This window comes from Pantherophis guttatus, chromosome 6 (genome assembly GCF_059756535.1).
Source record: "Pantherophis guttatus breed Tessera chromosome 6, ASM5975653v1, whole genome shotgun sequence".
Lineage (NCBI taxonomy): Eukaryota > Metazoa > Chordata > Lepidosauria > Squamata > Colubridae > Pantherophis > Pantherophis guttatus.
This window is the reverse complement of record NC_142068.1, coordinates 66,074,332-66,102,109: the sequence shown is the minus strand read 5'-3', so window position 1 is coordinate 66,102,109 and position 27,778 is coordinate 66,074,332. Positions and strand designations below refer to the sequence as shown.

The following is a 27,778-nucleotide window of genomic DNA, read 5'->3' as shown; positions in this document are numbered from 1 at the left end:
GCGGTTAGCTGAAGCCAGGCGGCGTCCGGGTGGTGGAGTGCGCCCTGCCGGAGGATGATGTCGGCGGGGGGTAGACGCCAAGGAGGAAGGACCGACAGAGCCTGGAGGTCGGCAAACCAGGGCCGACGGGGCCAATGGGGGGCGACAAGTATCAGATCCGCCTGCTCTTCTAGAAGTTTCCGGACCACCCTGGATAGGAGGGGAAGGGGGGGAAAGGCATAAAGAAGGCCCTTGGGCCACCTGCTCAGGAGAGCGTCCGTGGAGTCCGCCATCGGGTCCGGGAATCTGGAGAAGAAGCGGTCCGTCTGACGGTTGGTCCTTGTTGCAAACAAATCCACCACAGGAACCCCGAACCGTTGTGTGATCCGCTGGAACAGGATCGGGTCGAGCTGCCATTCGCCGTGGTCCACCGTCGATCGGCTCAGCCAATCCGCCTGGGTGTTGCTCAGGCCCGAAATGTGGGAGGCCCTGAGGGACCTCAGGTTGGCCTCCGCCCAGGCTCCCAGACGCTCCGCCTCCTCCATAAGGGAGTGAGACCGTGTCCCCCCCAGACGGTTGACATGGGCCTTGGCGGCCACGTTGTCTGTTCGGACAATGACGTGTCTGTCCCTGACCATCTCCCTGAACACCCGGAGGGCCAGGTGGATGGCCCGGAGCTCTAGCCAGTTTATATTGTGGCTTTTGTCCTCTGAAGACCACAGCCCTTGGGCTAGGCGGGACTGGATATGGGCCCCCCAGCCAGAGAGGCTGGCATCTGTAGTTAGAATGACTGGGTTGGGCTCCCTGAATTCCCTCCCCTTGGATAGGGCCCCGGAAGACCACCAATGGAGGGACTGGATGACAGAGGAGTTAAGGTGAACAATCATGTTTGAAGCCGAATTCCGGGACTTCTGATACGGGAGAAGAAACCACTGCAGGGACCTGCAGTGGAGACGGGCCCAAGGCACAATGCCAATGCATGAGACCATCTTTCCCAGGAGTTGAGAAAGGGTTGCCAGGGAGACTGGGGTCCCCTGAGCAACGGAGCTGGCCAGAGACCGCAGACTGGACAGCCGTTCCTCGGAAAGATAGACCCTGCTCTCGACCGTATCAATGACAGTCCCAAGGTGTTGGATGCGGGTCGTAGGTACCAGGTGGCTCTTGGCCCAATTGATGGAGAAACCGTGAGCCTCCAGGACCTGGAGGGTGGCGTCCAGATCCTGACGTGCCCGCACCTCCGAGCTCGAGAGGATGAGAAGGTCGTCTAGATAACACTGGATCCGAATTGGTCGAGCTCGAAGGTATGCCGCAAGAGCGGCCATTAATTTAGTAAAGACCCGGGGGGCCGAGGAGAGGCCGAATGGAAGGGCACGGTACTGGTAATGGCGACCAGCATGACAAAACCGGAGAAATTTGACATACGCCGGATGAATGGGGACATGTAGATAGGCTTCCGTCAGGTCGACGGACGTGAGGAAGTCCCCTACCCTAATGCCGTCCAGGATGGAAGAGAGGGACTGCATCTTGAACCGCCGGTAGAGGACCCAGCGGTTCAAAGACTTGAGGTCCAGAATGGCTCTCCAGCCCCCCGAGGATTTCTGAACGACGAACAGGCGGGAGTAAAAACCTTGTCCGTGCTGCTCCTGTGGCACCGGCTCGATGGCCCGAATATCAAGGAGGTGTTTGACGGCCGAGGCCAGAAGGAGCCGTTTCCGCCGATCCCGGGAAAGGGGACATCGGAGAAACCTGTCGGGGGGAGTGGAGAGAAATTCCAGGGAGAGGCCCCACCTAACCGTCTCCCGGACCCAAGTGTCCGAAGAAGAAGCCTCCCATTGGCTGGCAAAGAGAGCCAGGCGGCCCCCAATGGGAGGACCGGACGAGCAGCTAACGGGACCTGCGGAAGGGCCGACCGCGGCCCCCACGGGGATGGCGTCTGGAGAATCCCCTCTGGGGCTGGAATCCCTGGCGATCAGGAGGCCGGGATCGAGGGGGGAATGCTCTAGGAGACTGCCCCCCTGGGAAGGAGTTGTCAAAGGGGCGAAAGGAACGCCGGAACTCGGACCTTCTAGAGACACTAGGAAGGATACGTTTCTTGTCCCTTGTTTCTATCAGGAGAGGTTCCAATGGGGCCCCGAAGAGAGAAGGGCCCTCAAAGGGGGACGAGGCGAGACGCCACTTCGATCTGGCATCCGCTTGCCAATTGCGAAGCCAGAAAAGGCGCCGGGAGGTAACCGAGGCACCAATTGATTTTGCCGCAAAGCGAGACGCATTGAGCGTCGCGTCAGCGGAGAATTCTAGAGCAGCCAAGATCTTATTCAGATCCTGGTGGGACCTGGTATCCGACACTGGAAGCCTATCCTGCAATTGTCGGATCCATAGGATAGATGCCCTATTAAAAAAGGATGAAGCCATGGCAGATTTAGCTGCCCAGGCCGAGGCCTGATGGGATTTCACCAGGGACTGCTCTAGCCTTTTATCCTCCGGACGGAGGTTGTCCTCGGGAGGGCCGGTAACGTTAGCTTGGGCCGTAAGAGCCGCCACCGGAGGATCAACTGTGGGGATCTGCAGCAGTGATGACAAATCCGGGGCCAGATTGTAAAAGCGCCGGTCCAGCTGATTGGGATTAGGTCCCGATGAAGGAGCTGTCCATTGCTTTTTTAATACGTCTTTAAATAGTCTTGGCCCTGGTATTTCTTCAGTTTCTATTTCTGGGACCTCAAAGAGGGGCAAGGGAGCCCCTGTGTCGTCCCCTGAAGAGGAAGGAACCGGAGTGTTCCCCAGGCGGGTGGTCAATTTGGCCTTGTGCAATAATGACCTGAAAAGATGAGGCTTAAAAAGTCCAATAAAGGACGGTTGATCAGGTGCTAAGTCCTCATCCTCAGACAGATCCCTGTCTCTACCATCCTCCTCAGCTACAGATGGGTGCACAGAAGGAGCCCCAGAGACCTGGGCCCCCGCTGAAGCATGGGCCTCCTCTAAGAGAGAGCCCCCTAGGTCAGCCCTAGAATAGTCAGAATCCGCCACCCAGGAAGAGGTTCTGCGCTGAAGCTCAGCTTGTACCCCTTTTTGTATAGCAGCCTGAAAGAAATTAAGAAATTCTGGCGTCATGTTAAAGCCAGCAGGCATAATACCTCCCACGGGTCCTGGAGCCTCCTTGGGGGTAGAAGAGGCAGCTGCTTGCCCTTGCGTTGGAGGTGATGCAGATTGCAGCCCAAAAAGGGCCTCGCAAACGTCCTCTTGTAAAGGAGGAAGAGAGTGGTCCCCATCCGGGGATAGGGCTGCAAGGCCTGAGATGGCTCTCCAGAGGTTTCGGGTGGAGGAGCCTGAGGAGGTGGAGGGGCCTGGGGTGGTTGAGGTGGCACAGAACCAGGCAGAGCCGGGGCATCCCTGATGGAGGCTTCCCTCATGGCCTTCTGGATGGAACGCTCAATCGCCTGGTGTAAGCGTAATTCTTCCTTGGCCTTATCAGCAGCTTTTTTATCCTCCCTGGAGGAGTGAGTCTTTTTGGCCTTCTTTGAAGGAGCAGCCGATGAGGGCCCGGCTTCAGGATCCTCAGAGGCCTGGCGTTTGGAAGTCTTAGAATTACGAGAGGCCATTTTGGAAAAGAAGGCCTCAAGTAGCCACGAGGCAAAATAAAATGGCGGCAGAAGGGGCGCTCAAATGGCGGCTGAAGCCTCGCCAGTTAGTCTCCAATAATATAGGGGAAAAGGCCTCCCACGTTAAATCCCAATCAAGCCAGTCAGCCCAGGTACAGTACCGCAATCGTAGCCCCAGGAAAAAAGTTCGATCTGGAGCTGTCAATCACCCCAGCGCAGAGCGCGCAGACGGGTCTCTCAGGCGGCACGGCTGGAACAGGCGAGGGAGAGAGAGAGAGAGAAAGAGAGGCTGCTAATTGACAGGGGGGGGGGCGGCTGGAAAAGCAGCAGAGGAATTAATCTGCTGCGAGGTGCCTTCGGGAGCGGAGAAAAGCCCCGCTCGCCGGAATCCAAGCCTCTGATTGATTCTCAGCCGCCGAGCAGCCAGGGACCTGCAGGAGGTTCCCCTCGGCGGATTTGAGCGTGAGCCGTACTCGCCGGAGAAGAGAGAGGCGTGACAACAGCCTCAATCCAAACGACTGCTAACGATCCCAGCAGGAGAAGATCAAAGCCTCTCCTGCTGGCTGCACCTCAAGATCTCTAACTCTCTTTAACAGATAAGATTTCTAATTTTCCTTCAACAGAAGAACTCGATCAGGAGAAGTGGCTAAGTGCATCCGATCCGGCACAGATCGAGTCAGAAAGCTGGAGGGAGCAGCAGGAGGAGGAGCTTAACTTCCTGACTCGATCCCTGCCAGATTAGGGTAGTTAACCCTCTCCTGACCGCTGTCACAATCGCTTCCCTAGAATGAACAGAATTCACAGTTGTTGAAATAAGAGATTTTTGGGACTACTCGTGTGTTTTACTGACTCAGGAAGCCTAGGTCAGAACAAGTGTTTCATTGATCAAGCCAAAGGGGCAACCAGCATCTTTGCCTGTCTTTCCACTTCCAGCTCCTTTAATCAATGAAATAAAGGAAATTCTTCCGTCTCTCTCCAGATCTCACATTCCCTGGATCTTCCTTCAGTATTTGTTCCACAACAAAAATACTGACACATTAAGCCTGTCTTGAAGAAGCTCTCTTGTGCATACTACGTAATAGCCAAGGGACAGAATGGTTAAATACGGAACACCAGATGCTACCTAATGCTAAATTAGAGTGTGGGCCCAATTACAAAGCTCTCTGATAAGCCACAATTTGTTGGAAGGTAACTCCCATAAGCTACATGCTAACAGACAGGTGTTATGGAAACTGTACTCCAAAATATCTAGACAGCAGAAGATTACTTTTTCCGTAATCTAGTTTGAGTGGCAGCAGATCTGCAGAACCTCAGGCAGCAATACTGAGAGTCTTTAATTGAAAATGCCAGGGGGCTGAGATTTACTACACACAGAATTTGTTTTTTTATCTTTGTGCTGTCTTGCACTTTGTCAGAATGGAATCTTAATTTCATTTTTAATTGATTTAAACTATTTATAACCCAGATCTATCCAGAGGATATCATGGTGGACTTCAAGCCATAAAATACAGAAGGTAAAATCCAGTAAAAGAAATAATAATTTAAAATGTACTGTAATGATGCTAATAACGGTGACAAGAGAAACAAAAAGTGATATGAGAAAAATCCCAAGGTTCAGGATTGTGCACATAGCACAGAGTCTGTATTTGTCATTAACTATGATGCAGATAGACATGTGTACCACACATACCAAAAGCTAAATATTCCTGTTTCAACTACTATGGTATTCATATTTCAGACAATGTAGTGTCCAATTCATGCATTTAGTTTTCTCATTCCATTCTCTGAAATCAATGCAACTTAATCACTCAATTTCATTGAATCACACTCTGTCTATTACTGTGTGCTACATTTATTTACACATTATCTTTCCTTATTTAATCAAGGAAGAATAAATACTAGTTCCTAAGTACTATTCAGGTTTTGATGGGATAGTCTACATTTATCTCTTCTAGTTGAAAATTCATTTCATAATATTAACATTTAAAATGGCACTGGAATTACTTTTTTCTTGTAAAGGAAGCCAAACTTCCAAGCTACACTCAAATATTCTGCATCTATCTGCTTCCATGTATTTTATCACATGTAAGCTTACAAGAGCCCCATTGAAGTCACCCTAACTTACGTATGATATTTATGCACTGAAATCCTAGGCTACTTGACACCTTTGTATAGATTGTATAAATCTTGCCTTTCCATGAACTGGTCTTGCTGAACAAGTGGCTTTCCTTGCTGTTCCAAGAAATAAACAAAGAAAACCCCATAGTTGTATGATTATCTCTGTCACTTGATTTAGAAGGGAAATTATCAGCATCAGGTTTCTGAGTTTGCAGCTAACAAGTAGGCTGGCTTGGTCACTCAAAAGCAAAACACTGGTGAAGCGGGCACAGCGGTGCCTGCGTTTTCTGTGTCACATGAGAAAAGTACATCTTTCTTCCCCTGTCCTTACCACTTTCTACAGAGGGACGATTGAGAGCATCCTGCCACATTGCATTACAGTCTGGTTTGGAAGCATTACTGCTTTGGACAGGAAGGCGGTACAGAGAGTGGTGAGGATGGCAGAGAAGATTATTGGCAGTTCACTTCTGTCTATCCAGGACATAGCATATAAGCGATGCTTGATCAGGGTCCACAGTATTGTCTGGGACACTACACATCCTCTTCACAACCTGTTTTCCTTGTTACCTTCTGGGAGGAAGCTTCGTGGTATCTGAAGAACATCCAGATTCAGCCATAATTTTATTTCATATAGTATCAACCTTGTGAACTCTCAGGCTTCCTCTTTCCGATATGTATTCAAGTGATGTATATGTTTATGTATATGTATATGTATATGTATGTACGTATTTATGTGTGTGTGTGTGTGTGTGTGTGTGTGTATACAGCATGTGTATATGTGTGTTATGTATCTGTACACTTTTGAGAGCAGGCAACAGAATTTCATTTTTAATGTGTACCAGTGTGCTCACAGTAAAAAATGACAATCTGGTCCAGCCCATAATGAAATAGCCGACGAGGGCAGCAACAGAGACTGGAAATGTGGGGCCATTCCTATTATGAAGCATATATTAGCAAGGTGAATGGATGGGGTTGCTTACCACAAAATAAAGCACATAGACCAGAAGATACTGCACATACCTGAGCCAGCATATTAGAAAACTACTTTTGACTTGTAGCAGGAAAAGAAGCTGGAGGATGTCATCCAGGTGAATACAGGGAGTCCTCAACTTATGACCACAACTGAGCCCAAAATTTCTGTTCTTAAGTGAGTTTTTGCCCCATTTGTTAAGTGAGTTTTTGCCCCATTTTACGACTTTTCTTGCCACAGTTGTTAAATGAATCACTGCAGTTGATAAATTAGCAACCTGGTTGTTAAGTGAATCTGGCTTCCCCATTGACTTTGCTTGTCAGGAGGTTGCAAAAGGAAATCACATGACCCTGGGACACAGCAAAGGTCATAAATACGAACCAGTTGCCAAGTGTCTGAATTTTGTTTACATGATCATGAGGATGCTGCAAAGGTTATAACTATGAAACATGCTCATAAGTCACATTTTTCAATACTATTATAACTTTGAATAGTTACTAAACGAACTGTTGTAAGTCGAGGACTACCTGTAAAAGATATCACGCATATGAAAAATCAGCCCTTAAACACGTAAGATTGTGCTGCAAACCAGTGCCCCAATTTGCAATTTCTAAAGTTCAAGGATAAAAGTTTAATACTACAACAGGACAAAACTAACCAAACCAGCAATGTGCAGTTCTATGTCGTATCTATGTTTCCATGTTTAACTAGACCTGAACAGTATCTACCAAGTCATTAATTAAGCACTTTCCTTTGTTCTACCTTCACCTTAAACAAAGATGACCCGGCAAAAGCACATGTTTTTATATTGCACACTTTTTACAGCTAGCTCATTATTTGACTTGACTTTAGACCAAGCCAAATAATTCTGAGAGGCCCAACACTTGACATTTCATAAATACACCCACAGCAAAAATAACTCATGAAGTCTCAGTGCAACAACTGTTAGGTTGCCAATTGTTCCACAGCACAACACGAGAACAGCTGTACACTTTTTAAAAAAGTAGAAAAAGAACTGATCCAGGCTAGGATCTAATCTGACAGCATAAACTCTGGTCGCCATAGCATTTTGGACACACATAGCAATCCTCCTGTTGTATCTTAGGGGTAGACAACTAGTGGATTAAAAAAGAGTGAGTGACAGAGGTAGAAAGAATGGGCAGGAGAACACCTTCATCAGCTCCCTTCTGAGAAATTGGTCTTTTGTATCTGGTCTCACTTCAGCAGCCATTCTGTGAACAAAAGACCCGCTCCTATAGCACCCCACATTTCAAATCTAGACCCAAAAGAACCTAATAAAGTTTAGGTGCTCTTCACTGCAAACAATTCACCAAGGATAAAGTGCTTTTTAAAATGGTGAATGTTTCTTTCAGATTTCCAATATTTAAAAGAGTTTTCAACTTGTATACTTGTAGAGTTCACCATCAAACAAAAATAAACAAATCCTGTATTATTATGTTGTTTCCATTCTGAGGTCTTTATCCTTGGTGATAAAGTCGACATTTCCTTATCTATTTTCATTTAACTCATCAATCCTCCTGCAAGAGGACCATGAAAAAGCTTTCTTGAAATACAAAAGAATATAGATCTGGCTTTGGAAAGAAGCAATAAACTATTGAAAAAGAAAAGACTACTCAGTGCTCGGAAGATGGGAAGCATGAAAAAAAAATTAACCTCAACTTGATTTAGCTTAGTAGAAGAAAGATGGGGCAGAAGGAAATTATGAAAGGTTTCAAGGTTCTGTTATTCTACCCTACAATAAATTATTCTATCCTACAATAAAAAAAACTTTCCTGGAATCCCTGCTACTTCTGTTTCTTGCCCTTACCTAGCTTGAAGAGCTGAAACCGAGCCTTTCATTTCTCACTAAAGTCACCAATTCTTTTATCATTTTAAACTACTTTAGTGAAGCTAATCTGGTCTATATTAAATTTGGCTTAAGTTACTATGTTTGTAGATTCAAACATAGTTCGAACTTCATAGCTCACAATTTGCCATGATGGCGTAGTATTGCAGGCTAATTATGCTGACTGACAAGAGTTCAATTCCCATTGGCTCAAGGTTGACTCAGTCTTTCATCCTTCTGAGGTCGGTAAAATGAGGACCCAGATTGTTCAGAGGAATATGCTGACTTTGTAAATTGCTTTACAAAGAGATTTGTAAATCTTTACAAGGGCTGTAAAGCACTGTGAAGCAGTATATACCGTAAGTTTAAATGCTATTGCTATATCAAATATATTGCCTAAAACAGTGATGGCTAACCTTTTTGCCATTGCATGCCAGGAGGGGGGGTGGAGGGGGGGCGCGCACATGTGTGCCCACACCCATAATTCCATGCGCCCAGCCCCCGTGCATGCGTGCGCTACCCTCTTACTCCTGACACGTGATGGCACAATGGGCATGGTATGCCGTTTTTCTCTCTCCCCAGGCTCCAGAGTCTTTCTAGGAGCTTGGGGAGGGTGAAAAACAGCCTTTCTCAATCCCCGGAGGCCGTCTGGAGGCAGTTAACAGCCTGTTTCCCTACTTCTGGTGGGCCCAGAAGGCCCGAAAACTAGTTGGGCGGCGCACGCATGCGCGCTAGAACTGAGCTTGCATGCCCACCGATATGGCTACACGTGCCACAGGTAGCACGTGTGCCACAGGTTCGCCATCACGGGCCTAAGACAATCACCTTGTTCTATCAAGTCCAATCCTGTCTCTGAAATTTCTACTGATCCAAAATTCTTCTCAGTACAGAATCAACATATTGGATCGCATCATACTTCTATTCTCTCTATATAGTGCAGTTTCCAAATTCACCCTAGAGTGGAAGAATCTGTGCACTAAACCCATAAGAGACAATACACAGGCCACAATTGCCCATTTAAAAGCTGTCCTTCATTGTGTTGTTTATATGGTACTGGAATGGATTTTGAGACCAAAATAACAGTGTACCTAGGCCAAATCCTAGTGCCAATAGAGACCTGAAAGATATTTATAAAAAAAACTCCCAATCCTGAAAATGGTTTCCAGAACATTATGGCTACCTAGGGGACCAAAGTGAACAGACTGCATCCAATGCAGCAGTGCAGGAGCCAATTCAAACAAAGGATCTGAAAAATGCAGGTGCAAAAATTAACATACTAAGAAATAATGTCCAAGTGAAAATCTGGCCAAATGAAAAGTCTGAGAAACGCATTTTTAAACAGTGACTTGTTTAATGAAAAAAGCTGCTTCATAGCTTAACAATGAATTTTCTGGTCTCTATTGTAATTATAAGATGAGGAGTACTTATATAGCCTTCGCTTACTATTGGGAGAGCTGAAAGACCAGGTTAAGGATAGATCATCATGGAGAAAATCTATTTATGTAGTTGTTGAGAGTCAGATGATCCCAGTTGCTCAATTAATCAATCAAGCCCTCTCTTATAATTTTCTTCTTTTTTTGGAGCTACTAAACAATGGGATTAGAACTAGTGGAACCCAGCCCTCTCTCTCTAGATTATTATTGCTAATACCAGTGACAAATAATATTGCTGAAATAGCAAATGCCAGAACTGTGATTTGGTATCCACAGAGGCACAATTGTTAAAGCACAGTGAGGTGAAGACAGAGGGTGAAAGAGTTGCCAGAAATTTGCAGAAGCCCCAATAGATGTGCACTTGGAATGAATAATTGGTCATATTCCTTCCATGTGGCTTTATGATAATAAAGGCAAACACTTTAAAAAATTGGAAAAAACAACAACATCCACCTCTGTTTCCTTCCCAAAACTCACAATGTCTGCCACTAAATCTCATTTCAAGCTTTTGCCTATCTGAAGCTGTTTTAGGAACTGAATAGAATCCATTCATTGAATAGAAATAAATATTTTAAAATAAAAACAGATGAAGCCTACTGCAGCACAAATTTATATATATAATTAAGAAGCTGCTTTATAAGCCATGATTTTGAGACGGTGACGGTAGAAATAAAATAAGTAAATAATAAATCAATAATGCAGGTTTTTCTGGGTCGCTTAAAATGAAATTAAACTCATGACAAAATAGCAAGCAGTGCAAAGTTATAAATCTCAAGCCACTTCAAAACAAAGAGAGAAAGAAAATGGGCAACAACCAATCCATGCTATTACTCAGGTCAGCGAAATAGTCATAAGAGCAGCAGAGCTAAATGAATATAAAGCAATGTTTTTTTTAGAATAAAAGGTATTGAATGTAACTAAACAGACCATGCTAGATTAAGGGACTATTACTGAAAAGTCACTCACAGGGGTAGGATATTTTAACTCAAGATACATAAGATTTCATCAATCAATCAATTAATACACTCATTCATTCATGTATTCCATTTGTTAGAGACCTACTCTGCTTAACTGCTTAACCCTAACCCTTAAATGACTGACTACATTGTGGAATTCTTTCATTTCAAGTAGCATTGTGCCAAACGAGGCTACTATTCTTTATTTAATTGTTGAGATTCAGAAGTGAGGGATAAATTAAATGGGGAGTAAATGGAAATGGAAAATGAGAATTCTTTTTAAAATTCCCCATAAGGAGGGAGCTGCCTGAGACAGTCTTGCTTTGGATTTGATTTTTAAAGCTTTTTTAAAGCAGCCACACTCCCAGAAGTGTCATGCATTCTCTTTTGCAAGAGGTTAAGCTGATCATGTAATGGAGAAGATCACAGAACACTGTACTGCATGAAACTACAAAATGAGAAGCTCTTTGTTCTATAAATTAAAGAAACACTCATCATCCATTTTCAAGGTAAATGATTTCCACCATTATCACCCATCAATTATTTTACTTTCCTAGAAAATAGTCAGAGGTGGAAAATCTCACCTACACATTCATTCCAGTATACTGTATAAAGCCCCTATCGAAAATACAATTAAAAAGGTAAACCTTTGTATCTCCCCTTTCCCTCTCTCTCCACCAACAAATCCCTCCATCCAAGCCTAAATTTGTGTCCAAGAAAACAATGGCAATTGTTAGCTTTGATATATCAGCTCAACACGTGAAGTTGTGTTGACAGCATAGCTGTAATCTGCAGCAGTTGAAAACTGATGAGGACTTGGCTACTTTGCTTCTCCAAATACTAAGCCAAAATCTATTGCTCCCTGCCCACTTTCCTGTTTGCTTGGTGACATTTCCACAGGAAAAGGGTTAAGAACAAAGAACAAACATTGGCAGAGCTTAGAGAAAAACCAGAGCCACAGATCCATCCATCCAACTGGCCCAGAGCCTTGAATCCATTAGTATCCCAGCTTTTCTCCAAACTCTTCAGGTGGAATTCACAGTTTCTTCCCATCAATTCATTTTATTTTCTTTTAATAGACTCTGAGAAGCAGCTCAAGATAATTCACTGAACTTAGCACTAGGAATAGCATTTAGATTTATATACAGCTTCATAGAGCTTTACAGCCCTCTCTAAGCAGTTTACAGAATCAGCATGTTGCCCCCAACAATCTGTCTCCTCATTTTACCAACCTCAAAAGGATGGAAGGCTGAGTCAACCTTGAGCAGTTCAGAATCGAACTCCTGGAGTGAGCAGTGAGTTAGCATGCAGTACTGCATTTTAACCACTGTGCCACCATGGCTCTTACAATAAACTTATGGTAAACAGGAATCTAAATTCTGATTAACAGAGTTGGGAGGAACCTTAAATATCTCTGAGTCCAATCCTTGCTCAGTGCAGGATCTATTATTTTATCTCTGACGGATGACCATCAAGCTTTTATCTGACAATGTAGACATCCTCTACTCAAGGGGAACTGACCACTTCAAGTGATAGCCTGTTCTACTAGCTACTATAGTTAAGGCGTTCCTCATAATTCTTACATTCCTACTACAGCCACATAAAAATGTCCTGGGCATAATAGAAAAAGGTCAGCCTTCCTCCATTTAGTGCTTCCTGGGAATATATTTGATGTGCATTTTCCATAATTTATTATTCTGTGACAGTGTGATGCATTCAACAGAAACATGTTTTTACCTAGTCAAGGACAAATCACATTTATCAAGTGACTCACTCCACATGTTGTCTAAATTATATCAGAACTTAGTTTCTCTACTCCAGTTTATCCAGCAAGTCTGAAGTACATGACTTGAGGGCTCATGGCCACATCTAAGGCTTTAGATTTACTACATACAAGGAGAATCAGTTAAATGAAAAAGAAATTAAAACAAATTTAGGTTTGCTTTAGTCCTCTCTCACTTCTAAGAGTGCAAGCCATTCCATGTCAGTCTAAGATCCAACCTGAAAAAAATATGCACCTATTTTATAAATGAAAAAGGATTTTTAAAAAGATTTTCTAAAGATCTGATTCTATATTATAAAGATTTGAATAATTATACAACATTTTACTTAGTAAGTATAGTATAATTAAGTTATTGCTTGAATTATGTAATTTGATTTCTGGTTTATATGCACTTGTAAATATCATTAAAACGTGGATAAAATTGGACTAATCCATACTGTAGTAGCTAGAATTATCCACTGATATTTTCTTGGTTGCAAGGCACTGGGAAATACATGTAGCCTTTATGCTTTAGCTGAAGGATGGGAACCGTGGTTCTCCAGATGCTGTTGAGTTACAATTTCTAGATGTTCTATCTAGTTGGTATGACCAATGATGAAGACTGTTAGGAATTGTAGTTCACCAACAGCTGAAGACCCACAAGTTCCTGTCTTCATTTTAGAGAAACAAAATATTTATTATGAATCTGAATACCAATTTCATTCCTCTCAGCAATAGGATTTTCAGAGGCAGCACAATTCTTTTGTCTTTCTAAAGTTGGCAAATCTAGACCAGACTATAACCTGAAAACAGCTAAGATCATTATGAATTCATTCCTTTGATAATCAAGAATCTTTAATAATAGTTAAGCATGGTTTCAAAGTTCAGGAATCAGTGTAGGAAAAAAATCTCAACTTTCAAAATATAGTATTAATTCACTAAACATAATGTTCAAAAGAGAATTGTGTTATGAAAGCATGGCTTTAAAATGTATCATAATTGCTTCATGTCTCCTTTTTCAAATATATGAACTACTGGCAGTAAAGCAGCATAGAAATGTTAGTAATAAATAAACCTAAATATTTAGAATCTGCAGCATCAATTATTTTTGGGCATAAAATAGATAAGAAGGAAATGTATGGCACAGGACTTTCACAGGAACTGTAACTGATGCAGAATATAAAACTGCCCAGGGCATGGATTACAGTCCTGATCTTCATTGGTTTTCCAGTCCAATTTAATGGGTTGTTGTGGGTAGAGCATTATGTGGCACATTGCAGCTGCTAAAAACTATTGCCTTGAAGGCAAATGGTGTGAAGCCTTTCAGCACCTTCAAGCAAAGTTCATTTGGAATCATTAAAATACGTCATGCCTTCCATTAGGAAGAATTCACTTCCACATGAAAACACAGACACAAATGAATCAAGCTGCACAATGTTTCAACAGCTTATAAAACATTACCACAATGTTTGCTCACTGCTAATCCCCAGACAGTTTTAGTTTAGGCTTTTGCCTCAAGAATACCAAATACCATCTTAATGCATAACAAATATATGCAGTTTAAGTTTTTGTGGGTGACAGACCACTTCAATAAAGGTGTGAGATTTGTGCCTTGTATGTATAAATTAATGTTTGCAGGTTTGTACAAGAATGCACAAATTTATTTATACATATGTATATTTAAACAAAGTTGGGGGACAAGAATAAAAGGAGTAATCAGGAAAAAAATCATATGTAGGAGATATAGTCAGAAAGCTTTAACTCTGATTATTCACCAAACATAATTGGATAGTTGGAATTTAATATAAAATTAGTTTTAAACATCATCTGCCATAGATTACCATAGATTAAGCAGAGGGCATGGATTCTTTCTGCGGACATGTGCATACCATCCTATCAGTGCAAACATTCCTGAGTCATTATGAATGCCATTATCAGTAATGTTTGCCTGCACACATAAAGACTTTTACCTCAGCATAACACTCAGTATTGCACAATATATATTTGGTCCAAAAAAGTGGATACCTACAAGGGTTTGCCACTGTTTCAGATTTAATTAGAAGAAGTAAACAGATGTAGAAACTTGCGAGTTGGTGCTACATCTGTGCCTTTTGCTCATGACAAAACACCTTTTTGGAAACACATACAGTTCCAATACATATCAAATTATTAATTTTCACAGCAAGAGAGCTTCTTTAACGGTTTTATTTCAGTCACTATGTGGGTCATTAAGTTCAGTCAACCATTACTTTGCTAATTTTTATGTAAACCACAATTACATAATTGTGGCAACTCATGATCTTAAAACTCGAGATACAGGTCTTTATTCTTTAGAAGGGGGTACAGATAGTCCTTGACTTATGACCAGAATTGAGTTCAACATTTCTGTTGTTTAGTAAGGTATTTGTCAAGTGAATTTTGCACTGACTTTGCTTGTCAGGTCGCAAAAAGTGATCACATGATCCCAGGACACTGCAACCGTCATAAATATGAGTCAGTTGCTGGCTGGGGAATTTTGGAAGTTGAATTCCCCACATCTTAAAGTTGCCAAGGTTGAAAAACACTGATTTAGATGCTTGTAGTATTAGAAGCTATCATCTAATACTAAGAATAGTTATCCAAGAGGTCAGTCGATAGACAACAATGTTCCAGAGGTTTACATAGAATTCTTTTCTAGTCCCATCAAACTCTTGTTCATGGTCACAACTCCTGTCTTTAGTGTCACCCTCTGTCTCCATCTTAACATCCAGCCAATGTTTTTCTGTCCCCATCATCTCTCCTTTGCTCCTTAGAAATACTTCGAAAATTGTACTTCGGAAACACTTGGCTTCTTTGAGCTGCTCACAGGAATTTTGAAACAGACAGAGAATTTCCTGCTAGAGACAAGGACTCCAGAAATCATCCTTCTCTTAACGCAATTGTATATAAATATCAGAAAACATAAAGATTAGGAAAGAAAGGATTTTTTAAAATAGAAACTCACTAATGATGGGAAACTTCATAAATGGGGGGAGGTGGTAAGAATATCTGGATGGAAGACACATACTTTTGTTTATTTTCTCATCTTTTGGCTATAGAGATTACTAAATTGAAGCTACATTTTTATCCACAGTAGAAAGTGAGTTGACGTGATAAATTAAAATATGCATTCCTCCTGATTTCACCATGTTACCTTCATGAAAGATATAAAATTATTAATTCTGCAGGAAGAAGAGTATTTTTTTTTTAAAAAAGTACTTATACATTGGAATGATGCATTTTTTAAAGGACAGTTAAAAAACCAATATCAGTTTTTTTTTCCCCATGTGAGAAAAAAAGGGAATGTACACATTCTTGAACGGTGAAATCAGTTTCTAAGACATTATGTCAAACTCAATGAATGAAAGGTATGAGATTGTGGCCATCATGTTTGACTTCAGCCTTATTCATGGAACTCTAGAAATTTTCTCACCAGGCAATTCAGTAATCAGACTTGGAGGGGCGGGGAGGGGGAGAGGAAGGATCTCCAACTGCTAAAGTCCATGTCCATGTTAATTTCATTAATGGTCCAATAAAAGCAATATTCAGGGATCCAATCAACAGCATCCCATTATATATAGGATTTTTCCATAATATTACATTAGCATCATATTGCTGTCCTCAGTTTCTTAGGGTCTGTACCCATCACTAAATAAAAATAACAAGAGATCCCTAATCTGATACCCTCCATGTGTTTTGGATTATGTACAACATAATCCATTGCTGGATGGTGCTGATGGGATGTGAAGATCTAATATTTGGAAGGCACCAGGTTGCCTACTGATGGCCTCCAAATATTCAAGTATGCACTCCTTGTAACCCTCAAAAAAAGAGGCAGCTGCTCTAAACCCAAATAGTGAGTTGGGACTCATTTTCTGGCCCCCATCTAACAAGAGATGTGAGTACATATCCATTTCTCACACTTTCTCTTACACACATCCTTTGACGTAGAAAGAGCTATTCCATATATTCCCAGAGTTCCAGAAATAGATTATATCTGGAAAACTGCAATTTAGAAAAGACTGTTTAATATTTGTTGGGACAAGATAGAAAGATGACTGTCATATACTCCCAACAGCCCCATTCAGGACCTTCCGAGATGAGGAATTCTCAACTTCAGAAAAAATCAGAAGAAAAACTTGGCTGGGACACCAGAGAAAGAACCAAAGGCCAGTCCATTTTGCTTCTGTCACTCTCCAATTAACGTTATCTTTAATACACGTTACAAAGAAATACACTTTAACAAATGGTCAATGCTGAAAGTACAGTTTTCCAATGTATCACAATACCTAAATGTGCTCTGTAAAACACCACATGCACTTCAGTTTCCCAGCTGAAGTATGCCAGTTCTACCAAGAGAAATTATCACTCCACTGAAGTTCATTTAAACTTGACACATGTTTTCTGTTAGTGATTTCTTTGTCCTGTCTGTAAGTCATCTCCATGTATTATCCCCATAAACACTGTCACCTAACATTAAACTTTATAAATATTTGGAAGCTAACCATTGGAACAAAGTCTGCATTTATGACTCCATCTTTCCAAACATTAGCAGTTCTTTATGAAAATAATTAACCCTTCAAGGTCCCATGGTTAATCTGTTCTTTCCAATGTTCCAAACAAGGATTAATTTATATTTAAAAAAAAAAAAAAAAAAACTCACCTAGCAAGTATTTTGACATTGTCAAACTACATATACTATACGACCACAATTGGGAGCAGAATTTCTGTTGCTAAGTAAGGCAGCTTTTAAGTGAGCGGTACACAATTTCATGATCCTTTTTTGCCATGACTTTGAAGTGAATCACTACAACTCTGAAGTGATTTCTGCAGTTGTTAAGTGAATCTGGCTCTTTCCGCCCCACCTTCGCCCCCCATTGACTTTGCTTCTTGGAAACTGGCTGGGAAAGTCGCAAATGGCAATCACATTATCCTGGGACACTGTAATTGCCATAAATACATGGGGTTTGCTAAGCAACCTGAATTTTGATCACATGACCGTGGGGGAAGCTGTAACGATTGGGTCAGCACCATTTGTAAGTTCCCCCCCCCCTCGGTGCCTTTGTAACTGTGAATGGTTGCCAAAAGAATAATCGTAAATCCAGACTACCTATATGTCCTCAGCAAATTTAGCCTTATTAGGATATAGACTGCCACGTGCATGCCTCCCACCGTTCACAGTTCAGCATGACATTGAATATGTTTTTAAAAGGACAGGCCAGGTAGCTGTCCTACATATGTCTCTTAATATTACTCTTGTGGCTATCAAAATAGCTACTCTCCCCTCCACCTCCAGGTTCAGCATTGCTGTTTACTTATTCAGCATTGCTGGGAATGGCCCAGTATCCAACTTTTTTTTTTAATGATAAGGGGCCACTTGCATGAAGTCATCCAAATGCTGGCTCTCTTCCACACCCAAGGCTAGCAACTCTGTTTTGAGTTGCTGTTTTGGCTTAGAACTGTGATGGCGAACCTATGGCACGGGTGCCAGAGGTGGCATGCAGCACCCTCTCTGATGGCATGTGAGACGTCACCCCAGTTCAGCTTCACTGAGCATGCGCTCCCGCCTCCCGCCGGCCAACTGGTCTTCAGATCTCTGCCGTGCATTTGTGGGGGGCAGGGGCATGTGGGGTGTGTGTGTGTGTGTGTGTGCAGGGGGTTGGGCACAAACAGGGGGCACGTGCGCATGTGTGGGGGTGGGGGTGGGTGGGAGGCATGCACGGGGCCACACGCACATTGCATTTTGGGGGTTCGCAGGCGCTTTGGGCACTCGGTCCAGAAAAGGTTAGCCATCACTGGCCTAGAAGGTAGGGTATTGCCACTTTGGCCTTTCAGCTATGCTTGATCCGGGTGCCCGAGGCTCACTGTTGTTGATGCCATCATCTGCCTTGCCCATCATGGACAGAGAGCTAAGGTTTAGCAAATTTAGAAATTTGTTTCATGTCCTGGAGTAGGGCTGGAGGAAGGCAACCTCTACTCTTGTAAATGTGCCCGCCTGGATTTTAAGTGAGGCTGCGGCATCAGCAGAATTTGGATTTCCTATACATGATACATTTTTCCTGGACCTTTTTCAATTAGCTAATGAAAAAAATTACACGGAGGACCTGTTTTAATGGTTTGGTTTGTGTTATTTTAATATCTTGGAGCCCAGATAGGAATAAGCTGCCTAGAGTAGCCCTATGGAGAGAGAGGTGGCTATTTATTTATTTAGCTGTGTTCTCATTGCGACTCTAGGTGGTTTACAACCAATAAAAACACGATATAGAAATAAAAAATGACAATCCCCCGCCCATCCCTCAGTGACAGCACACAATTAAAATGCAATGCAATACAATACAATACAATATAATACAATACAATAATGACTTAACAGACAGACAAAAATGCCAAATCCAGTTTGAACATTTGGCTGACCGTGTGACGAATCATAGGTTACCTTTATGTTTCCCTTGCACATACGTGCTAGTTGTTCCCGACTCTAGGGGGTGGTGCTCATCTTCATTTCAAAGCCGAAGAGCCAGCGCTGTCCGAAAATGTCTCTGTGGTCATGTGGCTGGCATGACTAAATGCCAAAGGTGCACGGAATGCTGTTACCTTCCCACCAAAGGTGGTCCCTATTTTTCTACTTGCATTTTTTACGTGCTTTTGAACTGCTAGGTTGACAGAAGCTGGGACAAGTAAGGGGAGCTCACCCTATTACAAGGCACTAGGATTCGAACCACTGAACTGTCAACCTTTCGATCGACAAGTTCAGCATCTTAGCCCCTGAGCCACCGTGTCCCTGTGACGAACCATAATAATGGATAAAAACTATTTTCCGATAACTTTTTTTTTTCAATCCTTGTGCTTCTCTAGTTTTGCTTTACACTTCCACAAAAGTAGTATAGCAATACTAGGCTATTATTCACAATTAAGAGAAATAACTACTGATTGCTTTAGAAAGAAAATGATGGGCTGTATATAAGTTTTAGAAGTGCCTAAAGCAATGTTTCTCAACCTCAGGAATTTTAGGATATGTTGACTCCAATTCCCAGATTATCCCAGTCAGCCATGTCATGCCAGCATGATGGCTAGGGAATTCTGAGAGTTGAAGTCCCCACATCTTAAAAGTTATTATGGTTGAGAAACACTGACCAAGAAAGACTACATTTTCCCTATCTCTATATTTCTGTTCCACAGATTTTGTAACCTGAAGTTATAAACCTGCTGAGGAGACACTTCCCTTGCACGTTGCTTGCCCACAAAGAAAATGCATTTATTATAATCTAGAAAATACAACTGGGGCTTTTGGTTGTGTGCTTACTTTCTCTAATTGTATATTTAGTTTAATAACTTCCCTAATCTGTCCAACATTGGAAGAAGTTGTGTGTTGAAGTGGGAGAATAATTTCTGCAAGGTAACAGTCTTGTTTGGAGAAGAGAGTAACTACCCAAGGCAAATAAATTCAAATGTCTGGAGAACCTAACATTGTTCCACAAAATAGATCAAGTAGGATTATTATTGTACTACAATGCTTCCTAAGATTAGGTTGTCAAAAATTGCTAATAATTGAATCACTGTTTTTTCTCCTGATGCTTTCAAAAACTAAAAGCTGCACACAAACAATAGAAATATGCCAGCTGAGTATCAGCTGTTCACCCTAGAGTTTTAAATTAATCTGGACACTTCCTCTTACTCATCTCAGAAACATATTAGAAAGCTATTTGTCATTAAGGGAATACAGTACAAGAAATATGAAATCGCTTTATCTGCACGGCAACTGGTCAAATAAGCTTTAGTAACATTTCCTGTTGAAATGGAAATGCAAATGCTGTGATGGGGACATTCGCATGCTACACTGGAGTGGGGGAATTAGAGTATTGTTTTTTTTTTACTTTATGTATTCCTGCAATAGTTTGAATGGAGTCATTCTTGAACCTCTTTCTCACATTTCCCTGAACCAAGGAATGTTTTCTGTAATGGTTCAAATCTCTCCTGTGATTGTTTTGCTCTCTTTTCACAAGTCCTGTTAGACCAGTATTTCCCAAACTTAGCCATTTTAAAATGTGTGGACTTCTGTTGGCTGGGGTATTCTGGGAGTTGAAGTCCACACATCTTAAAATGGCTAAGGTTGGGAAACACTGTCTTAGACATTCCACTGAGTCATAAATCTCCTTACATACCTAGGAAAAAAGCCTTACAAACTTTCATATCATGTTACATCATACAATTATTATTTGAATCAGTTTACTTAAGAATAGGAAAGTAGTGAGAAATCAATATATAAGCATCTGCAATCCAGATTTCTAAATAGCCCTTAACAGGACTGTGGTAATAAAATTCTTGTTTAGATATCAAAAGAAAAGTAAACATTTTAAGGCCACAGTACACAGGAAGTCCTCAACTTCGTTTAGTGACCATTGAAGTTACAGCGGCACTGAAAAAAGTGACTTATGACCATTTTTCAGACTTAGGACTGTTGCAGCATCTCCGTGGTCACATGATCAAAATTTGGATGCTGATGTGTCTAAGTGTCCCAGGGTCATGTAATCACCTTTTACAACCTTCTGACCAGCAAAGTCATTGGGGAAGCCAGATTCACTTAACAATTGTGTTACTAACTTAACAGCTACAGTGATTCGCTTAACAACTATGGCAAAAAAGATCGTATAATGGGGCAAAACTCATTAACAACTGTCTCGCTTAGCAACAGAAATTTTGGGCTCAATTCTGGATGTAAGCCAAGGACAGTTTGGACAGTAATTTGTTAGGACAGTTAGTTGGTCTAGTGATTAAGGGGTTGAGCTAGGAGGAAGAAAACCTGAGTTGTAGTCTTCCCTTAGCTTAGGCCAATGTTTCTCATTCTCAGGAACTAAGATGTGTAAACTTCAAGTTCCAGAATTTCCCAGACAGCATGCTGGGATGAAATGACTGGCGAGGGTCTTCTGGGAATTGAAGTCCACACATCTTAAAGTTTCCAAGGTTGAGGAACACCATTCTTGGTGGTTAAATAAATATTCATAGATTCCTAAAAAGCAGGGCCAGCTTCTTCTAATAGAACTGTTTATATTCACAGTCAACTAATCATATTCTTTCCCCTCCTTTCCCAGTTTATACTTCCATCCGCATTCCATGGCTACCAAGCCTGCTTAGTTCTTATCAGGCTGCATTTTCTTCATACCCATTTCTTTTCCTTTGGTGTCATTTCTGTTTTGCAGAACATACTTCTGTAAGGTTTAGGGCCGTGATGGCGAACCTATGGCACGTGTGCCTGAAGTGACATGCAAAGCCATGTCGCCTGGCACGCACGATGTCGTCCATTCCTCTTCCAGGTTTCTGGCACAATCAGCTGGCTTTCGTGCATGCGGCAGTGCTGGAAACTGGAAGAGCTTCCGTTTTCCTGCATGAGCATGTGCGCTGGCCAGCTGATCGTCGCGCATGCATGCATGCCAGTAACCGGAAGACTAGCTGGCCAGCATGCATGCACGTGCCAGAAACTGGAAGTTCATTTTCGGGCACGCACATGTGCCCTGGGCAGCTCCTCTTCCAGGTTGCGGCCCTGACGAGCATGTGCGCTCCCTTTTCAGCACTCGGTGCTGAAAAGGTTCACCATCACTGGTTAAGGGTGGTCCTGAACGTGGCTTTCCAACCCCCCCCCCAGTGGTTCCCTTTTGATTCGCTTTGTCAGCACTTCCCCAATTGAATTTATGATACCAGAATTCTCCACCAATAAGTGAATACACAAACCACAGAGGTGCACTGTCTCCACTGAAAGCTTACGGTAATGAATTTATCAAAAGGACAGAACTTCCATATGGCTGCAGCCTTTAGAGTTCCTCCAAATATTGCTGCTATTTTTGTTGTTTTTAATAAGCCACAAGGGAATACATCCATGATTCTTCCAACCCCAGCCACATTTTGAATGGCAGCTCTTAAGGTGTCTTTCAAATGCCGATTATGGCGCCCAACTGTGAAAAAATGATAGGGAAGAAAGCAGGCTAAAGTTTTTCCGCAATGGCAGATAACTAAATTCCTGCCACAGAAGAATCCTTGGTAAGGATTGTCTGTTACCAGTATACGCAGTCTAGACTCTTCTCCTTCTCCTTCTCAGAAATTTGGGACAGATGATATTCAAAGCAATTATTTCTCAAAGAATCAACCAGGTACCCTGGTGAGATTAAAAGCATTAAAGCACCATCAATGCAACTTTGAAGAATTCCCTAATAAACAATCAAGAAGCTTTAAATGATTTCTCAACTCGTGTTTCAAACCAGGCAAACACATTGTGTTTTCTGAAACATATAAGACTTCAAAATGAAGAGGAGTCTTTGTTTCATCTCCCCACCACTTTTTAGAAATGAAACCTAAATTATTCTTGAGAAAAGGTTAAGATTTCTTTTTGTTGGGAAAGCTAGAATTTTAGTAACAGTAAAACAGAAATCTGCCATAAATTGTTGAATGGATGCCAGCTCATCACTGTAGTTTTAAAGCAATGGATCTGAAAGTTCAACTTTTATTAAATACATCCAAATTACGGAATGCTGCAGTGTAAAAAGATTTGCATGCTGTAATTAACAGCATATGTATGAGAAACATGCATAGATAAACTACTGTAGTTTCACAGTTTTTTGGACCCTGAATAAAACTGAAGTATGTATGTCAAGACAAATACATCAACCTAACAGAGCCATGGAGACCAGACTACAAGTTCTTTGGGTTCCTCTGCTCATAGTCCCAATTTTTCACTTACAACCATTCTATTATCTATTGTTTTAAAGTACCGGTATATAATGCTATATGCAGCAACAGCCATATTACAAAGTATAGGTAGTCCTTGGCTTACAACAGTTCATTTAGTGACCATTCAAAGTTACAACAGCACTGGAAAAAAATGACTTATGACCATTTTTCAAACTTTATGACCATTGCAGCATCCCCATAGTCATTTGGATGTGTGGCAAGTGAGTCATATTTATGATGGTTGCAGCATCCCAGGGTCATGTGATCTCGCCTTTTGCATCCTTCTGAGAAGCAAAATCAATGGGAAAGCCAGATTCACTTAACAACTATGGCAAGAAAGGTCATAAAATGGGGGAAGATTCACTTAATAAAATTTTTCTTAGCAACAGAAATTTGGGGCTCATTTGTGGTCATAAGTCAAGGACCACCTGTAGTACAAGAACTAGAGGTATCATCCTTTTCAACAATTTAAGCAATTTAATCATCCTATCATATTTACTTGTATCCATACATGTATTAAAAATGTAAGATCATCATTAACATTTACATCACAAGTGTACTGCTTGTATCTATCAGCTGTAACATTTTCCAATACAGGATCAAGAGTAGAGGGCGTTTTCAGTCAGTTCCACCAAGAATAAATTACCAAAAGGAATAAAATCCCAAAGGATAAACAGATTATCCCAGCCTATAAAATTTGTACAATTTTTAAGGAGATAAACCCTCAAATTTTCAAATCAAATTATAATACTAGATATGCGACTAGAAAGAAGAAATGAAAAATTGGGACATATAACATTTCTAACACCAAATGAAGTTTACTTTGCCAAAGGTTCCTATGGGAAAATAAATTGTGCAGTTCCCGTGGGAATTTTAGGTTTCCAAATTTAGGTTACTTGCTGCAATAACATAAAGAAAGCAGGTTTGCAAAGTCATGGGAGGGGAAATATTTTTTGCTATCTTGAGTCACAACCCTGCTGAAATTGTACGGCTAAGACCACACTTTAAAAAGAGTATATAAGACTCCCAAGGGTTCTTGACCAGATGCAACAAATGTGAGTTATTTCAAATCTTCACCAGGGACACATGGAGCTGAAATATGAATATTGGGAGAATATGAGAAGATGCACCCAATGCTTTTCTTTCCACTAACTAGAGAAGCTCTGGAAACTGGCAGTTTCTCCATGAATTGGATAATTTCTATCCCTCACAGCAAGGGTACAAAAATCAGAAGTTATTATCCAAAACATATGGAATGTCTCAACATGGAGAAAACTGTTCTAGAGATTTCTCCATGATGACATAGTTCAACCTGGCGGTACTATTCAAACATAGATGCTTCCATTTGTCTTCTGAGATATTTCATAGCTCCCTTTCAGAACGGTGTAGGCCAGGGGTCTGCAACCTTAAACACTCAAAGAGCCATTTGGACCCATTTCCCACAGAAAAGAAAACACCGGGAGCCACAAAGCCCTTCCCATGCCCGACTATTTCTTGAGCGGCCACAAAAGTAGCATATGTAGTTGAATTAAATGTTCTGTTTTCTTCTGAAACTTTTCTTTTCTTGGATTTATCCATCGTTGGCCTGCCGGGGGTTGAAAAGCTCAATAAATCGTGTGTCAGTGAGTGTCGCACATTGGCAGTTGTGATACATATTTTGAATGACAGGGAGCTGCAGCAGAGGGGTGAAAGAGCCCCTCTGGGAGTGAACTATATGAACTGGCTTACAGTTGCTGTGGTTAGTTTAAATGTTTTTTTTTTAAATGTATTTTTTACTTAATTAAAAAGGCAAGATGTTTCTATATAACTCTACATCCTTGTTGAGTTCATGTGGGAAAGTGATATTTGCTGTAGGAAGCCCAATGGAGTCACAAGTAACATAATAACTCCACCCACCCCTGGGCAAAGGAAAGGACTCCTATTCCATCCTATTGATTAACAAGGTGCTGTGGAGACTTCCCTAAACCAGTGAAAAGGGAGGTACTCAGTGAAACTGGCTGGAGTGGACTGCATCACTCCAGAGGCCTCTGCAATGGTCAAAGGGGATGTCCTACTTTGGTAATGTGGCAGGCTGAGTTTTCAGGTCACAAGAAGGGCAATGAATATCACATCCTAGGGATGTGGAATGGAAGCTGCTGGGAAGGGCGAGATCTATGGAAGGTATACGAAAATGTGAAAGCAGGAAGGAATGGAAAACTAATTCCAATATTTCAATGATAAGAATGAACTGCAGTCAGCCTGCTTCCCACGCATACAGGAAAGAGCTTAGATGTTATGATTAGCCCCAGTTGAATTTTACATCCCTTATGATTAACTTATTACCACAATAGATAACATTAGTGTGTATGCATGTATGTATGTTGCTTGTGGATATTAGTTGTAGTGTTAGGTTATTTATTATTACATATAACATTTGTTTAGCAATACACTGAGGTAAAGGTAAAGGTTTCCCCTGTCCAATTATTTCTGACTTTAGAGGGGATGCTCATTTCTGTTTCTTAGCCAAGGGAGCCAGCGTTGTCCAAAAACATTTCTGTGGTAATTCGGCCATTATGGCTATATTGTGAGACACATGGAATGCTGTTATTTCCCCACCAAAGTGGTACCCATTTATCTACTCGCATTTGCATGCTTTCGAACTGCTATATGGCAGGAGCTGGGGTAAGTAATGGGCATTCTCTCTATTGTGTGGTGTTCGGGTTTCGAACCCAGGTTGTCAGCTTTCCAACTGACAAGCTCAGTCTCTTTAACCGCTGATTCATCGTGCCCCCTAGTTAACTATACATTATTATACAGCATATCCCTAGTATATTGTTATTGGCTAACCACAGTTAATTTGTTGAAACAAAGCCACCTGCTCAGAGTATTTGGTTTAATTTTAATTTAGTTCACTTCAAGCAAATCAAAATTAGGATTAAACATAGTTAGCTATATTTGAAACAGGATAAATAGTTTAAAATAAAATTCAAAGCTTCACTCAGCAATTTGCTGCTCTGAGTCAATGAGAGGGAAGCAAAAAGTGTAAGTTGAAAGTTTGCTGCAAAGCATTCCAATCAAAACAAGCCATTGATTTTCTCATGGCTTCTGAACCTACTCATTGCATCTGGGAAAATGTCGGATAGATGGGGGCACTCTCCAGGTCCCTTCCCTTAAATGTTGCCATCCAGTGGGACCTCAGAGATGTGCCTTTTCTGTGGCTGCCCAAACCTTTTGAAACAGCCTCCCCCTAAGATTCAAATCCCCACAATATTTGGGGGGAGCTGTGAAGATCTGGCTCTTCAAGCACAAATTGAGCTAGGATAGAAGTGAGTCCACCAAATACAAATGGAAATGTTAGATTGGTGGGATGTTATGGTACTTTGATGGGATATATGATATTTTGAATTTATTTTTTCCCACCTTTATCATTTTTATAAATAACTCAAGATGGTGAACTTACATTAACACTTTCCTCCACCTTTCTATTTTCCCCACAACAATCCTGTGAGGTAAGTTGGGCTGAGAGAAAGTAATTGGCCCAAGCTCATCCAACCAGTTTCCAGGACTAGAACTCGCAGTCTCCCAGTTTCTAGCCTGATGCCTTAACCACTAAATGAATTGTAAGTCACTTAGAATATCATGTATAAGATAGGTAGTCATATATGTTTTCTAAATAATAGAGTGAATGTGGTTTCAAGGAATCTGATAGTTGCAATAATACCCAAAAGATGAAACTTGCAGCATGCTCTCATCTTCAAAAGAACTGGTCAATTTAATATGGCTGCCCATCCATTCAAATTCACCACTGATCTTAAATATGTTGGACAAAATCACATGGTCAATTTATCTGTATTTGTTTATGATTGGATTACACATTTTCAATCTGCGAACACAAATTCATTCAGTGAGACTGTTTCCAGAAGGAAGAGGCCAAAAAGAAAAGGCCAGCTTTCACGCTAGAAACCATCCCATTTATACCTGATAATGCCTGTATAACACATTTCTGCCACAGTCACAGAACTGTGAAAAAATGATGACCCTGCCAACCAGCTACAGACCCAAAAAATTCAGTCAAACAGTTCAGTCATGTATTGTTTCCTTAGTGTGTATCTCTTCAATTTTCTTAGAAGTAAAAATGTTAGATAAATATTACTGTTTAAATATGAAGCCTACATATAATACTGCATATACTTCTACGGAGAGTAATCCAGAAAAATCCTGCATTTATAGGTTACATAATTACTTTTAAAACGCCATGACAGCGCTCTCTCAGCTAAATGTTTGTTTTATTAAATTAAATTTGTAAATGCAAAAGCAACAGTGCTTTCTGCCTGCCCACTTTTAAAATAAACCTTAAAATGCTCCCAAATCTTCCTCACACCAATTAATGTCATCCAATACA

At 41.5% G+C, this 27,778-nt stretch overlaps 2 protein-coding genes across 4 annotated transcripts in view; both read right to left on the bottom strand.

The window, feature by feature from the left end:
* Positions 1-27,778, bottom strand: part of INPP5A (inositol polyphosphate-5-phosphatase A) — a 297,349-nt gene that overhangs the window by 259,074 nt on the left and 10,497 nt on the right. The window lies entirely within an intron of this gene.
* Positions 1,855-3,575, bottom strand: LOC148113138 (uncharacterized). The gene is made up of 2 exons (XM_087872173.1): positions 3,347-3,575; positions 1,855-3,302 (listed from the first exon to the last, which is right to left on the bottom strand). Exons 1-2 carry the CDS (start codon positions 3,573-3,575, stop codon positions 1,864-1,866), a joined length of 1,668 nt encoding a protein of 555 aa, XP_087728299.1. The 3' UTR covers positions 1,855-1,863.

What these genes read in the sequence shown, in the direction of transcription:
- LOC148113138 (XM_087872173.1), bottom strand. Translation starts at nt 3,575, where the DNA reads ATGGCCTCTCGTAATTCTAAGACTTCCAAACGCCAGGCCTCTGAGGAT. An exon ending in GGATGCCCCGGCTCTGCCTG is followed by an intron (nt 3,303 to 3,346) that starts GTTCTGTGCCAC and finishes CCACCTCCTCAG; the next exon opens with GCTCCTCCACCCGAAACCTC.